This window comes from Notamacropus eugenii, chromosome 1 (genome assembly GCF_028372415.1).
Source record: "Notamacropus eugenii isolate mMacEug1 chromosome 1, mMacEug1.pri_v2, whole genome shotgun sequence".
In the NCBI taxonomy this organism is placed as follows: Eukaryota; Metazoa; Chordata; class Mammalia; order Diprotodontia; family Macropodidae; genus Notamacropus; species Notamacropus eugenii.
In genome coordinates, this window is record NC_092872.1 from 546416629 (window position 1) to 546432680 (window position 16052).

Consider the following 16052-nt stretch of genomic DNA (forward strand, 5'->3'; position numbering starts at 1 on the left):
TCCAAAGGGTTCACACTAAAAATTCTCTAAAGGTTCTTTGAGCAGATAATAATTGGTCAGTTTTGTTGCAAATAAATTTTTCTCCTATGGCAACAAGCACGTATATATTGGAACATCTTTATCAGTTTATTTCTCTAATGATTGGAAACTCTTATAATTATGTTCATAATAATTTTGTTTTTCTGTGCAACAATTACCACAAATTCTATCCCTTCTGACTAAATGTAACATTTCTCTCCATTACACAACTTGTCATCAAATTGTTTCCAAACTACCTCAAGGGTGAAACAACTTTCAAATGCTTATTTATATACCTAAAGATATTTTTTTTCCTATTGAGTAAAATTTATAAAACAAATTTAGCATGAAGTTTTACTAGACATGTGAATATGATGTCTTATTAGATTGCTTTTAATTTTTATAGAATGTTTCATATAATCTCTTCCTAATTATTTTATAAATACAATTTTATATTTAAAGTTTTCAAATTATGGACAGAGTAACCTTTTTATAATTTGTGAATATAATTATATAGTGTACATTTTAATTTGCTGTTTGGGGCAAAAGTTATTATACATATTCTAAGCACTTAATGAATATTTTGAGTAGCATATTAAATTGCCCCAGTGATTCACAATACATTTTGTTGTTGAGGTTATTGTTGAAAAGGTTTGCAGAACAAAATTCCTTGGGAACTACTGTTCTAGAGCATTGAGCGCTGAGTAGGCATTATTTTCCTAACTAAAAGAAATGTTAAAAAAATTCGAACTATATGTGTTCTAGAATTCCTTTGTTCATATTGACCCTATGTCTGGGGCATTTGTGAGGAGACTTCTAGGGCTCAGGAAGAGAGAGCAGCAGTCTTATATTTGCTTCATATGTGAAAACATTTTAAGTATGCATTACAATATATTAAACACTTTTTTTTGAATATTATATATATGTGCGTTCACACGTATACACATATGCGTTTTGTGCATATGTGTGTTTCTATAGAGAGTCAACTTCATATTGCAAAGTTTCCTTTTCTAAGTTAATAAAACATGGCTAAATCAAGTGAAGAAGGCAGGACTCCAAGGGTGAGGTCAAAAAGTTCACTAATTTTTATTGGATAGGTTAACTGAGTCACATATTACTTGACAATAAGCTGTTCAGATGCCCTATGGATAGAAGCAGTGTTGAAAGTAAAAAAAAATAAATAAAAAAGGTTTCTGACTCCTTATAAACCAAAGAAACTGTTGAACTCACTAAAATCTTCTGCCTACAGGTTATAGAAAAACTTCAAAGCTCAGTGGCTATCAATGACATGTATAGCTAAGTGGGTCTGCTTTGGTGTGCAAAATTAAGACATAGAATTATTAAAAGAGTTGCAATGAAATATCTGTGTATATCGCAGAATTTTTTTTTCTTCTTGTGGGTCAGCTTCTCTTTGACTCTTTTATGCATAAAATTCAGTAAATATATTAATTACAAATGAAAGGTAGTTAGCAAGACTAGAACATACATTCTATTGATGGAAAATTGGAAGGCTCATCTTGATAGATAAGTATTACTCAGGAGGTCATCCCTCCCCCAATGTTCCCTCCCATCACTGCTGTGTGTGTGTGTGTATACATATATATGTATATGTATATATATATATATATATATATATATATTAAACAGATATATTTCCACAAAATTTAGACCCAAGATTCATCTAAGAAACTTAACCACCCAGGGTTAAAGGAACTGGTTTAGGCTAAATTTGCAGTGACTTTCTTGGAGTATGGTATCTTTGTGTTCCTACCAGTAAAAAATAGGAGCTATATTGTGCACACTTTATATGTTGTACTCTATCCTGAAAGAAAAGGTGAAAATGCTATGGGCATGTATCTTTACTTTAAAATTTCAGTGACAATAAAATGTTCTTTGAAAGAATACTGGTGAATTTATGATTCAGAATATTGTGAATCATACATTATACTTTTCAGCATAGATGTGGTGAACTATAGGTACACAATGATATATATTTAGAGATAAAGATAAACTTATTATATCTTATAAAAGAATAGTACTTCAAGGGCAGAAAGAAACATCTGAGGAAAGAAAGATAAGTTCAAATTATTATTGGATTTAAGAATAGAATAACATTATAAAGAAGAGAGGAATCACTTACCATTTAGAGCTAAATAAGACTTTAAATTGAAAAAGGTGGGAGCAAGAGGAAAGTGTTTGCATAGATCTACTAATCTGGTTGCTAAGGCCAATATAGTCATAAGCATAGAAAACAAAGTTACTCCTCAGGGGAAAATAATCAAAAAATGAATCAGCAATAATACAAAAGGGCCCGAGATGTCTGTATACACTAAGCACAAAGAATGGATAATAAAGAGGGCAAAATAGATCCCAACTCATGAAGAAAATTTGATCTTGTTGATCCAACTGAGATTCGTTGATCTTAAGTATTTATGACAATAAACAGAAGACTAAAAAGAGTCAAGGAAAATGCATTGCATATTAAGATTTATCCTTATGAAGATATGTAATATTCTGGCAGCTTGGGGGAGGGAATAAGGTATAGGACACCTCAGTGAGGATCATTGCAAGGAGAATCAGATCTGACATTTATGTGGGAATATATTTGAACTAAATTAGACAGAAGGAGTAACTTAGACAAAAAGTTTGGCAATCAGATCACAAGCATAGCATGGCAATATGATGTTAGAGTGACAAGCAACTTACAATATCTGGATAATGGATGGGGACATCTGCTAAAATGGAGCAGTTGAGAAATTTATGCTTTGCTTAAAAGAAAATTTTTATTCTTTAAACGGAAGAGGAATCGACAAGGAACTGATAGTTGTTTGACTTTGCTGGGCTGGATTTTGACTAATGATGAGGAAACACTTAAGTAGAAATGATGGGAATTTGGGGAATGAGTGACTACTGTAACATGAAATTTGTGAGGGAGAAGTAAAGAAATACCATGAATATTGTGATCTGTATCACATATTTTAGGAGAGAAAAAAGAATGGGAAGGATTCTATGGCTTAATATATTAATATTAAGCTGCTAGTTGGTGCATTTGACAGACTTGTTATCTGGAATATTGGAGTTCAAATCTTGCAATCGACATTTACAGTTTTGGAGCCCCAGATAAGTCACTTAACTCTCTTACCCTCAGTTTTGTCACCTGTAGCATGATAATAATAATAGCACCTCTCTCACAAAATTGACAAGAGGCTCAAATGAGATAGTATGTGTGTATCTATATCTATAAACATATATATATACACATATGCATGGCACTTTGTGAATTTTAAAATGTTACATAAATGTTAACTATTGTTATTATATCAAGAACTGTGGGTTTTAGTGGGATAGTAACATTGGGAAGATCAAGTATGTGATCATCTTTTTTTGTGTGTAGCTAAAGTGTGGAGAAGTACATCATGTGAAATGAGTGTGCAGGAACAGTGAGATTAGGGTGGTTGAGAGACCATCCAAATGTATGTCGACATTCCTTAGTATGAGAGAAGGGCTAAAAATCAGACACTGAACTCATTGTGGAAAGAAGGGACATATTTTGAAGATTGTTTGCCAGTTGCTACTAGAATTTTGACTGGGTGATAGATAAGGTTTGAGTGAACCTCAGAGTATGAAAGATTAATTTATGGAAGTAGAGGAATTACTTCAAAGTGGTAATAAAGATCAAGGAATACTACCTGACTTACATCAGTGAGACAAGGTAATTAGAGAAAACAAAGCTGATATTGGAAAGGGAGACCAGGGACTGTGTGTTATTAGAAAGGAGATGGGTCTCACTGGAAGCTGAAAGATGGAAAGAATGGGAAAGGAAAAATCTTAAGGACAAAAACTAGATTATTACCTATGAAGTACTATTCCAAAGGACACAGGGGTAGGGATGAGTAGCTTCAGAGTAGAAAATTAGGAAGATTGAGTTGAGGTGAGTGGGAATAAGGTATTGGGCAAGAACAGGGTTTGAATGGTAATAGGAGTGGTTGTGGTTCAGAATGGAATAGGAAATGTGTTAATTATCAAAGAATGTATAGGTAGGTTGACAACATTCACAGATATTTAGCTTTAGGGTGCAGTCCTCTCAAGACACTAGGAAGTTCAGGTGAGGAAAAGTGATAGGAGGTGAAGGAATGATATTATTCTTCTTTCCCCCAAGTCCAGAGACCAAGCTGGAGAAATGAGGAAATATCAGAAAGGTAGAAACTGGGATATAATAGAATTATGAAATAATGGTAAAGATGATAATGAATGATTTGGTTTGATGCATGTATGAATAAGATGTGTGGGTGGAAATCTAGAATAAGAAAAATTCATGTGAAATAAGGGAATGAAAGAGAGGGAAATGGAGTTCATTCTATCTACATGTGGTTTACTAAGTGTCAAAGTGGATATAGCCCTGAACTTAGAGGAAGGAAGACCTGAATCTGGCTTCTGTCTCACAGATTTATTAGTTTATATGAAGCTTCGAGCAAGTCATTTAACCTCTTTCTGTCTCAGTTTCCTCAACAGTTGTGCAATCATTTTGAGGCATGTCCAACTATTTGTCATCCCATTTGTGTTTTATTGGCAGGGATCATGAAGTGATTTGCCATTTCTTTCTCCAATTTATTTTACAGATGAGGAAATTGAGAAAAAAAGGGGTTGATTGGCCTTCCAGGGTCACACAGACAGGTATTAAGTTTTTGAGGCCACAGTTCAACTCAGATCTTCCTGATTCCACACCTGACAGTCTATCCACTGTGTCACCTAGCTACTTCGTTATCCACGGAATGAGAGGAATAAGAGTACATAACTCACCAGGTAGTTGTGAGGATAAAATGAGTTAAAATATATAAAGTGCTTTGAAAGCATTAAAAAAGGCAATATAATAGTTCCTATTGTTTGTCGAGTTAATATCTATATTTGTTCTATTCTTATTCAGTTATTACATTCCTTTTACCCTCATGTTACAGAACTATTGTTACATATGTTTTCCAACCTATTACTTTGCTGCCAATTGGATTTTGCCAGTGAATGTTGCCCTAATTTGAATACTCAAGAGTCAGCAAGTAACATAGGAAGAGGGAACCCTGCTTACAACCTGTGTGACGTAGAGCAAGTTTTTTAACTACTATGGTCCTGAATTTCTTCATTAAAATGAAGGCTTTTGATTAGTTGAAGTTTAAATCTATGATCCTATTGATTAAGGAGTGGATTATTTTGAGATACCTCATGTACCTATACAAATCTTATTTGAAAATATATTGAGTTCTAGGGGGAAAGAAATTTATACATGAAAATCACATCTATACTTTTTCCCTCCTCCTGCCCCTACACACCCTATGATAGGAAGAAAAATAGGAGGAGACAGGGAAAAAAGGAGATATTTTGGGAAGTAGAAATATCCTAGAACTTATTTCTGATCTCCTCTTTCGAGTGAGAGAGTGACAGCAGTTTCAAGGAGGGGGAGATTGGGAAAATGGCTTTTCAGAGACTGGAGTATATTTAATGGTAATATCATAGATAGCACACTAGAGCATGGGCCAAGGGCCATCTGGGGGACTGCAGAAGTCCAGAGACTCTTGTATTTAGTCTCTGCCTGAGAGAGAAAAATATTTATATAAATCGTGGGAGAATTGCTACTTCTACACATAATTAGGAAAAACAAAAGTAAACAAATTAGGAAAAACAAAAGCAAAGTCTTAGAGCAAGTGATAACCTCAAGTCCAAGCAGAAGCTAAAGACAGAATCTTGAGGTTTCATCCAATTTGGGCTAATATCTAGGAGAAGGTTTGAGAAAATTAAGATTAAAAAAAAAAAAAAAACAACTCTTCCTTTAACTTCTTTCCCCAGTGTTTTCTTTTTTGTGCATATTTTTACTTTTGGTCCCTTTACTGGCCAAAGTTGGACTTATCTATTGAATAAAGAAAACAAAATTCACACAGGAGAAATGATATCTACATGTTCTTAAATATCTGATGTAAATTTCGAGATATAAGAAGACAATATCTCAGAGATTCTTTTGTCCATTAATCAACACCATGAGCTGTCATGGGGGCTAGCAGTTACTAGAGTTTTCTATAGACACAGGGCTCTGTGTGTGTACTGAGTTGGAGAAACTGTTTTCTAAACATAAAATTATTAAATACTCCAGTTTGGGTATCTGAGGAAGGTGTGCTGTGAATGATTTTGTTGGACTATGGGAAAGTACAATCTAAGGGATTGGTTACAGCAAGAAATACTGTTGCTGCCTTCAGAAACTAAGGTACTCTAAAGAGATATGGGTTCTAGGATCAGGTTAGAATGCAATTCCATGGGTGACCCAGAACCAAATCATGCCTCTCACTGGTACTCACTTTTCTTCCCATGAATGGGGCTATGCCTCATTGGGAGAATTTGTGGGTAAAGAAGAAAAGATATGTATACAGGTATCAGAGGTTTCTTCATTATGAGGACGCTGTGCTCTTATTCTTTTCTTAATTTGGAATACAGAATTTCAGATCCTATTTTCTTGCTATCCTGCACCCCCCCACACTTCTTCTCCCTAAAGCTAATGCAGATTCAGATTTTGTGTTACTCTTTGAAGCAGAACACATATTTCCTCACTTACCTTTCATAGAGAAAGTGGGTCAGTCCTCCACTCCACTAACTCTTCTATGGTCAACTGAAAGTCTGAAATGATCAAGTGGAGAAAAATTTGTATTTTCTACCAGTAGGATGAATCTGGAATGAGATTCTTATGATGACATGGTTAGGAGTACCTCCATTTTTGTAATGTTTGGCTTCTCTCATGATTTATTTGGGCAGGTAGAGTCACAGCCCAGGAACAATATTAAGAGAGGTTATATAGACTGCCTTTGTCTTCCCTCATGTGTGAGGAAAGGGAAGAAGATACTTATCAAGAAGTTGATTATCTTACCTAACTCTCCCTGAACCAGACCCTCCTGGCCAACAATGGGAAACAAACAGAAGTATATAAATGGAGGAGCTCAGAATGTGCCCAGGTTTGAGAGAAAAATGACCTACAGTTGAAAGAGCAGTAGGAAAAAATGAAAAAATAATATTAAAGAAGGATCTTTCCATATTCAGGTTTTATTTTCTTGTAGGAAGAATGAAAACAGTAAGAGGGAGGAGCTCTGTTGTCCCATCAGATGCCTCCTCTTCAGATTGGATCTGTGTCCCAGTTCAGTTCAGATGGCATTCTTTGATTACCTCAGATGACATCATCATGGACCAGGGTCAGAGCCTTTAATGAGTCCAGAGGGGACATTTCTTCACCTGATTCCCCTGACTTCCTTAAATCAATGACTCATCCTATTTCCCTTACGCAGATGAGAACATCTTTCTATTGCATAACGGTTGAAGACACTGTACTAATTGTGAAAAATCCTTGATTTGGAATGTGTGAAAGTCATTGAATGAAATGGCTAAACAAACAATGCTTTTGGATTTGTTGAGGACCATCCTCTGGGGGAAGTGGGTATGTATGAAATAAATAGCTTGTTCAGAACATAGGCACTGGCTAGGTTGACCAGAAAAGAGGTGGTAGTATTTTTAGCCAATCTTCGAGAGAAGATTCTGTGAAGAATAGCACATGAGTTTCTCTCTATTAAATCTCTTCCTTTCCTAGCTTGACCAGAGGCAGAGTTTGTGAATATTTAAGCAAAAAATTAAGCAAAATATTACCAGAAAGACTCCTAAAATATAAAGAAAAGTTTAGTGTGACCACGTTGATTTTATTCAACAGATGCAAAGAAAATAGGGGACAGTTGTGACATTTTACATGAGCAATTTGATGTGAGTTGTTGTGATTCAAGCTTGAAGCATGATCTTAAAGCTTGGAAAGATATTCTACTTCAAGACAAACTCTTGTCATGGTAAAATATTATCTCTGTGTTCCAAAATCATTTTTCTATCTATAACTAACTAGCTAATGATATTAGCTTATATCTATATAGTGTTTACCATGTGCAAGATATCTTTATAACAACACTCTTGTAATATTTCTATATGATTGTGAATTATAAAGTGACAACATTCCAGAAGAATCAAAAGTGAAGGTGATCCAAAGAGAAATGAAAAGAAATTTGGTGGGTATAATTACAAACAATGACAGTTGATCTAAAATCCTGTGTAAAGTTTCTCTTTTCACTTTTCAATCTTATGTTCCTTTACTCCTCTTCATGATCTCAGTTTCATTCTAATTGGTCTACCAGTTTTCCTCTGAGTTTATACCACTCATTCCTCCATTCACCTGTGCAATCCACAATACATCATTTTATCGTCTGCACCTCTTAAAATCTTCATCTTCTTTCAATTTTCAGGTCAAGTGTCAACTTTTCAACAAATCCTGTATGCTCTCTGTTTCTGTGTTCTTTCCCCTCCTGTCTTTATTTTATATTAATCTGTGGACAGTCTATCTTTCCCCAATAGAATATAAACTCTTTGACGACAGGGATTTATTTCTTTTTGTCTTTGTACTCATGGTGCCTACCACAGTGCCTGGCACATAATAGGAACTTGTGCCTTGCTGAATAAAACTGACTTGAGGTAAACTACACATATAAACTATGTTGTTACAGGATATTTAACCCTATAAAAGATCTGGGTAGGACATATATAAAAATCCTGCATTCTTAAATATTAAAAGGGCCATAAGACAGACTCCAAAACACTAGGTAGATTGACTACTGAGTGTTTACAGGTAATTATCAATTAAAATCATCACTATCATCATAATTATCATCATCATCATCATCATCATCATCATCATCATCATCATCATCATCAGACTAGCTGACATTTATACAGTATGCTAAGGTTGGTAAAGTGTTTTCCAAATGTTAACTCAATTGATCCTAAAACAACCTGGGGCGTTAGATGTCAGTATTATCCCTGCTTGCGGATAAACAAACTGACTCATAGAGAGGTTGAGTGACACAGTCACACAGCTAATCAGTATCTATGACTGGATTCAAACTCAGGTATTTCTCACTCTAAGTTGTATGTTCTATCTATTGTGCCATAGTGTGTCTGTAATAAAAGATTAAAGGGTTTAAATGAGTCTATCAACAAAAGGAATGGCCAAATCAAGGATATAATGAATCTATCAAAGTATGATTATGGAAATCAAATGTAATTATTTTGTATGCTATGCCCTATCAGATATTTATTATTTATCCATGTATTTTCTTATATCTTATTTTTATTCAATTCAGTCATCTTTTATTAAATATTTGTGGTGTGCCAGGCAGACCAAAATAGTACCTGCCTTAGGCAGTTGGCATTGAATTAATCTGAAATTCTAAGTATATGGATATGTATGTATGTATGCATATATTCACATATATATGCATATATAAGTACTATATATATATATATATATATATATGCGCATAATGCGTGCAGGTGTGTGTGCATAATATCCACTTAAAAATCCATTTGGATGGGACAGGGCACTAAAAAGAGACAGAAGAAATATTTTCTTATTTTTAAAATTATTCTGCCTCATGACCAAGTAGTTTATGGGAATTGATTGGCCTAGCTAAAGTCCACACTTTTAGAGTCCACACAAATATACCTGGATGGCCACAAAGTATATGACTTCTAAGTTGTTCCTTAAGTTGTTAGATATATATCATTTCCTTGAGAAAAAAGCAAGTCATCTTTTTATTTCTTTTTCCCAAAACTCAATTACATGTAAAAGACCTATGTTATAGGAAAACGATTACATTATATTTATCACAGTCTGCAGCAGGACAATGTCCTCTCCATTGTCACTCCAGCCCTGAACCCCCTTATCTACGGCTTGAGGAACAAAGATATACTGAAGGGCCTGAAGAATGTTACAAGGAAAGAACCCTCAGTACAGAAATTTTAGCACCTGAGAAACACAAAGAAGACTTTTTTCTAGCATGGATTTTGAAATTATTGTTTCTAATTCAATAGCGTATATTCTTGACACTTTGCCATAGCATAAAATGTGTATATTAATTTACATGTTACTTTCATTCATTTTTGGTGCTTAGTAAGTCAATTCCCAGTCTACTAACTTGTCATCAAGACCATGGAGTTCTGTATCCAGCTGATTGCCAGATCTTAGACACTCAATTGCTATAATCAAGGTCTATTATATCTTATTTGTCACTTTCTGTCATAGCAGTATCTTAAACCACACTTTCTATACTGTTTCTTCTACCTTCAAACTGGCCTGAAAGATCTTTTTCATGGATTTATGGAAGACTTCACACTAGTTATTATCTATTTGTCCTCCTTCTGAGCTACTGCACTTTTCTATGGTATCTTTATTGCTACTATTCCACAGAGGCTGAATAATGCATTGTCTTCTCCATAGATGTCTCTCACTTCACTTTGTCAGTCATTTCCTATAACACCATGATCTTCATATACGTTCAGTCTCTTGTCATTTCCTCATTTGAGTACAACACATTTATCTCAGCCACAGAGCCACCAGCAGCAAATTTATAAATTACCAAATGAGTGACATTAAGCTTTTAAAATAGAAATTAATGTATCTATTTCAAAAATTATTTTCAATAATTGAGAAAGCACATTGCTAAATTTTTTTAAGCAATCAAAAATCACTTCCACCCAACTTTAAATAACCACTTTGCTTTTTTCAGTCTTTCATTTTCAAAGAACACTAATGACATCATGGAGTGATGTCCTGACTTGTTTGTGAATTAGATTTAAATGAGGGAGAATTGTACCACATCCTCACTTTGGGCCTCACTCTCTCTTCCAGAATCATGAAAGTCCAGTGACAAGACAAAAGTCAGGATGACTGGTGATGGTCTGAGATGCAGTGGATGACCTTGGTGTTTTCAATGTCTGACCAAAATTAATACCTCACAGCACCAGCTTCAGACACCTTCATGACTACTGGAACAAACTATCCTCATCCACCCACTCCAATGGGAGAAAACATCATGCTTGGTGATAGACAAACCCATACCTTACTGATGTGTTTGGGGCCTGCTGGTTACCTTCAAATTGGTTTAGCCTGTCTGCTCAGATGGTTTACCAGAATGTGGCTGCTGCTCGTGTTATAGCTTCTTGGAGCTACAGGTGAGAGTTGAGTACTATGTAGACACCAAAGGTAGATGAGTAGCCCTCAAGAGGCTTGGCTAGCCTTTACACCAAAGGTACTAGTCCACACCTCCACTCCTACCTTTTGACCTTCCACAGGCCACTTAAGCTTTCTGGGCCACAATTTTGTCACCTATAAAATGGGGGATACCAGAAGACTTCTATCATTCTTTTCAATTCTAAATCCATGATCCTTTGAAGTTTAGTGTCCAACTGATTTTGGAAGGGTGGAGGAGCTATCAATATATGCATAGTGCATAAGAAATAATATATAAGTTGCATAGAAAGGTCTGAATTCCCAGATCTGAAATTTGACACTTCTGTGAAATTGGCCATGTCACTTCATTTTATTTTATTTTTAATTTGTAGTATGAAATAAACATTTCCATAACATAGTATAATTAAAAACATTGTGCACAAAACTGAAAATCTATTAGGTACAAGTTGCTATTCCATTTCAATATATTCTAAAGTTATTGTGCAAATTTCTTATTTTCTTCCCTCCTCCCCCACCACAGAGATGGCTACTGTTATACACACATACATACACACATACACACACATATTTGTAAAATCATTCTATACATACTTGCATTTATCAGTTCTTTCTCTGGGTGCAGATAGCTTCCTTGTTCATATGTTCTTTGAAGTTAATTAGGGAATTTATAATAGTCAAAATGACTTAGTCATTCAAAGTTCTTTTTAAAATCATAATGTTGTTGTTACATACAGTGTTGTCTTGGTTTTACTTATTTCACTCCATCATTTTATTCAAATCTTCCCATGTATTTCTAAGATTCTTGAGGTCACCATTTCCCATAGCATTATAGTATTCTACCACTCAAAGCCTCCTTTTCTCCGTCTTTGAATTGAGGATGATAATACTTCTGTTAAATACTTTCATCCATTTAGAAACTGTAATTCCATTGATGTTTCATTGCTGTGTATAGTTCCTAAACTATACAAATTTAAGCCCACCTCTACCTAAATAAATATTTTTTAGAATTGCTATGGTTGAAAAATCAATTGCCTTGCTACTAATCTGATGTTAAGATTTTCTTAAATGCATTGGGAAACCAAAAAATTTATGTGATTCTCTTTATTAACATATTTGCTTTATTGTGGTGGTCTGGAACTGAGCCTGCAATATCTCTTAGGTATGCCTGTGTAAAATGTTGTTAGTTGTGCAAGTGGCAATAAGAGAACATATATGAGGGATGACAAAGTAAAAAAAAACACAAGCTTAGATAAATAACTATATATGAATATACATACAATAGCTAGAATGACCTGAGGTTGAGAATGTGGGTGAGAGGGAGGATAATGGTTCCTTCCACAGTTGGAAAGAAACGAAGATTTTTTGGGGAAAGAAAATAAATTCTGTTTTGAACATATTGATTTTAAGAAGACTGTGGAACATCCAATTTGAGCTATTCAAAAGTGCTGGTAAAGGGAAACTGGAACTTAGGAAATAGGTTACAGATGGATACAAAGATGTGATAATAATTTGCACAGAGATGTTATTTTGAACCCACGTGATCTGATGAGGTCCCAAAATGAGACAGTATAAAAAGGAAAAAGTACTACCCGGGACAGAACTTGGGGGAAACTCATTGCACTAATTTGTATTTCTTCCAAAGTTGAGAAAAAACTACACACATAGAGTGCAAGGTATTTCTCCCCAACCCGAAAATGAAAGTATTAAAGGATTGCCTTTCTGATCTTCCCCTTATTAGGGAAAATATAGAGCTTTCCAAGAATAAATGAAGGAAATATTAAAATGGAAAAACAGAGGAAAATGTAGAGCACTGAAAAGCATTTGAATGAAAGCTAGTGGAAAGATTTGTTATTTTAAGGAGGTACTTTATGTTATCAATCTCTTCCCCAACTTCTATCCAGTCTTCTTGGAGCTGCTTTAACAGATTCAATCTGTTTTGTGCTACGCAGATGTCTCTGAAGAAAATGAAGATAACAATAAGAATACCCAATATAATAGTCTTGCTATTAGCATAATTGACATTTATATAGTGTTTTCAGCTTTGCAGAGTGTTAAGAATACATTATTTCCTCCTCACAACAACCCAGGAACGTAAATGCTCTTGTTATTCCCATTTTACAGATCAGAAAAGAGTTAAGTGACCTTCCGGACGTCAAACATCTAGTATGTGTCTGAGACTGGATTTTAACTCAAATCTTGACTCCAGATCTAGTGGTCCTTAAACTGTTCTTGAAGGACATTTTACTGCCCTTGGAAGGAGAAGGAAAATAGAACAGGTTTGACCTAGCAGGGAAACTTGCTCTAGGTTCTGCTTTACAGTGATCTCACAAAATCAGGAATAATAAAAAAAGAGACTTGAATTCTTTAAAACTGCTTAACGGACAGCTGTGCTAAGTACTTTTACACTGTATAGCAAAGCTCAATACCAACTTCTCTAATAAATTCAGGACTTTATATATCCTGAAACTGAACAATACCTCCCTCCAATTCCCATAACGGTCCCAGGCAACTAACTTTCTCTCCTAACCCCAAATCCTGAATGTCACTCCACCAATTATCTAGGGTATTTTTAGACTTGATAGATCTGTATTCTCATTGATTAACCTATTCATGCCTACCTATCTTGTAGAAACCATTTTATTTCCTTCTATAAATCTTGGACAGGGATTTATCTGTTTGTTTGTTTTAAATTTCTTTACCTTGCATAGATATCAATGTAACAATGTCTATAGGATGTAACTACCCGTATGTTTTGTCTAGTCAAGCATTCCTCCTTATAACAATTTTTACACTGTGTCTTCTGAGTACTTCTCTATTTCTAGCATTTTTATTTATGTCCAATACACTACCCTCTTTTGCTCAATGGGGTGACCCTTAACTTTATTTGATAAAAGTAAAAACTCATTAACCTAGTTGGACAAAAGTGAATTTCCCCTGTATATAATGGATTTACCCTTTCTTGACACGTGCAAGCCAAGGCGCAAAGGACATATGGGAAAATAATTACACAGGTGATGCTGTTTACCTAGTTGATAGGTGACTTTTTATTTGTGGTCTTTGAAAATCATAGAGATTGAGAAAAGGTATCACAAGACAAAGAGAGGGATAAATTTCATGTTAGTTTTCAAAATTAGGAAACGCTATAGGCTGCTGATTTTGATAACAATCCCTAAAAAAAAAATTCAAGAATGCATTATGAAGTGTGAGTTTTGTAACCTGGACAAAATTATTTCCAGGTATTAGAGAAGTCAAATATTTTGTACTTCTATAAACGTTCCCTTCTGTAAGCACTTCTCTAAATGCCTTTCACATCCTGAGTGACCTCATGTATGAATGGAGTAGTGTTGAAGAATGAAAGGTGAAATTTGGTTATGGTGCCCCATGAGATGTCCCAGACAGGGGAACACAAGTCTAGAGAGAATTTGCTAGCTCTCAGCTGGTGGATCAAGCAAAGGTCTTCCTAGGGTTCTACAATTTTGGTGCTAAGGTGACTTTCCTTACCAACTTCTTCAGGGCTCCCAGTACATCCTTGTTCCTCAGGCTGTAGATCAGGGGGTTCAGTGATGGAGTAATAATGGTATAGAACATGGACAGGATATTATCCTGCTGACTGCTGTGGTAAGCACTGGGCAGGACATACATGAACACAGCAGGTCCATAGAAGAGTCCGACTACTGTCAGATGGGATGAGCACGTAAAGAGAGCTTTCTCTCTCCCTTGTTTTGAAGGCATATGGAACACAGCAGTCAAAACAAGAGTATAGGAGGCAAGGATAACAGAAAGAGGGAAAAGGAGCAATGTCACCCCCATTGTGTATACCATGAACTGGTACTTTGAAGTGTCAGTACATGCCAGCTTCAACAAAGGAGGGATCTCACACATGAGGTGGTTTATCTCCCGAGTTCTACAAAAAGGGAGGTGCATAGTGTATATGGTGTGCACAAGGCCATTCATGAATGACAAGAGCCAGCATGTGGCCACCATGGACCAGCAAACTTTTGGTCTCATGAAGACCATATACTGCAGGGGATGTCGAATGGCTACATAGCGATCATATGACATGAAAGCCAACAGGATATCTTCAGCACCTCCAATTATCAGTATCAGAAACATCTGGACTGCACAGCCTGAAAAAGAGATGGTGCTCTGTCCACGCAAGTAATCCACAAGTATTTGGGGGGAAATCACAGTTGTAAGGAGCAGATCCATAAGTGAGAGCTGGCTGAGCAAGAAGTACATAGGCACATGGAGCCTCTTGTCCATAGCAATCAACAGGAGCAGGAGGCCATTGCTGATCACAGCCACCAGGTAGAAGAATGTGATTGTGGTACACACCATTCCAGGATACTTACTGTCCTGGAGAATTCCAACGAGGAAGAAACCATTCTCCAAGGTGGTATTCCAGAGTTCCATTGTATCAGATATCTTTTTTCCTGAATCAAAACAAAGAGGTAAGCACAAATCAAGAAATAGTATAAATGTATGATGTTACAGGCCACTGAAAGCCAGTAGGTGGTAAGTCAATAAGGTGAAGGTAATCCCATTAACCAACTGGACTCATTGCAACAATTATGAGCTTACTTCCGATAAAAGTATTTCTTCCATAACAATTGACAATGATGACCATCAAACGGAGCCAAGTAAAGAATGATGAATTACTTTAAAATATTTACATAAATATAAAACTCTAAACAGAACTATTGTAGAGTATAAACCCATGTAAAATCTATTAACTTCTTTGGAGGAATGTATGGGATTATTCTTTTATATTTTCTTGATAATATTTTTTTCTAAGACTTTTAAATTCTTGCTTGTATTTGTAAATTTTGTTGTTTTCTGCCTAAAGATAATTGATATATATATATATATATATATAGTGTGTGTGTGTGCGTGTGTGTGTGTGTGTGTGTGGAGAGAGAGAGAGAGATTGAATTTATTTATAGAA

The 16052-nt window shown here is 35.3% G+C and overlaps 1 protein-coding gene and 1 long non-coding RNA gene across 2 annotated transcripts in view; one reads left to right on the forward strand and one right to left on the reverse strand.

Moving 5' to 3' along the window:
- The window catches only part of LOC140520331 (uncharacterized), a 139894-nt gene extending 127776 nt beyond the window's left edge, over positions 1 to 12118 (forward strand). Inside the window, exon 6 of the long non-coding RNA XR_011972459.1 lies at positions 10766 to 12118. This is a non-coding gene — a long non-coding RNA (uncharacterized lncRNA). The remainder of the gene's footprint in view (positions 1 to 10765) is intronic.
- A 1918-nt stretch (positions 12119 to 14036) lies between these two features.
- Positions 14037 to 15796, reverse strand: LOC140520329 (olfactory receptor 2AG1-like). The gene has a single exon (XM_072634215.1). It carries the CDS (start codon positions 15518 to 15520, stop codon positions 14576 to 14578), a length of 945 nt encoding a protein of 314 aa, XP_072490316.1. The 5' UTR covers positions 15521 to 15796; the 3' UTR covers positions 14037 to 14575.
- Between the last annotated feature and the right edge of the window lie 256 nt (positions 15797 to 16052).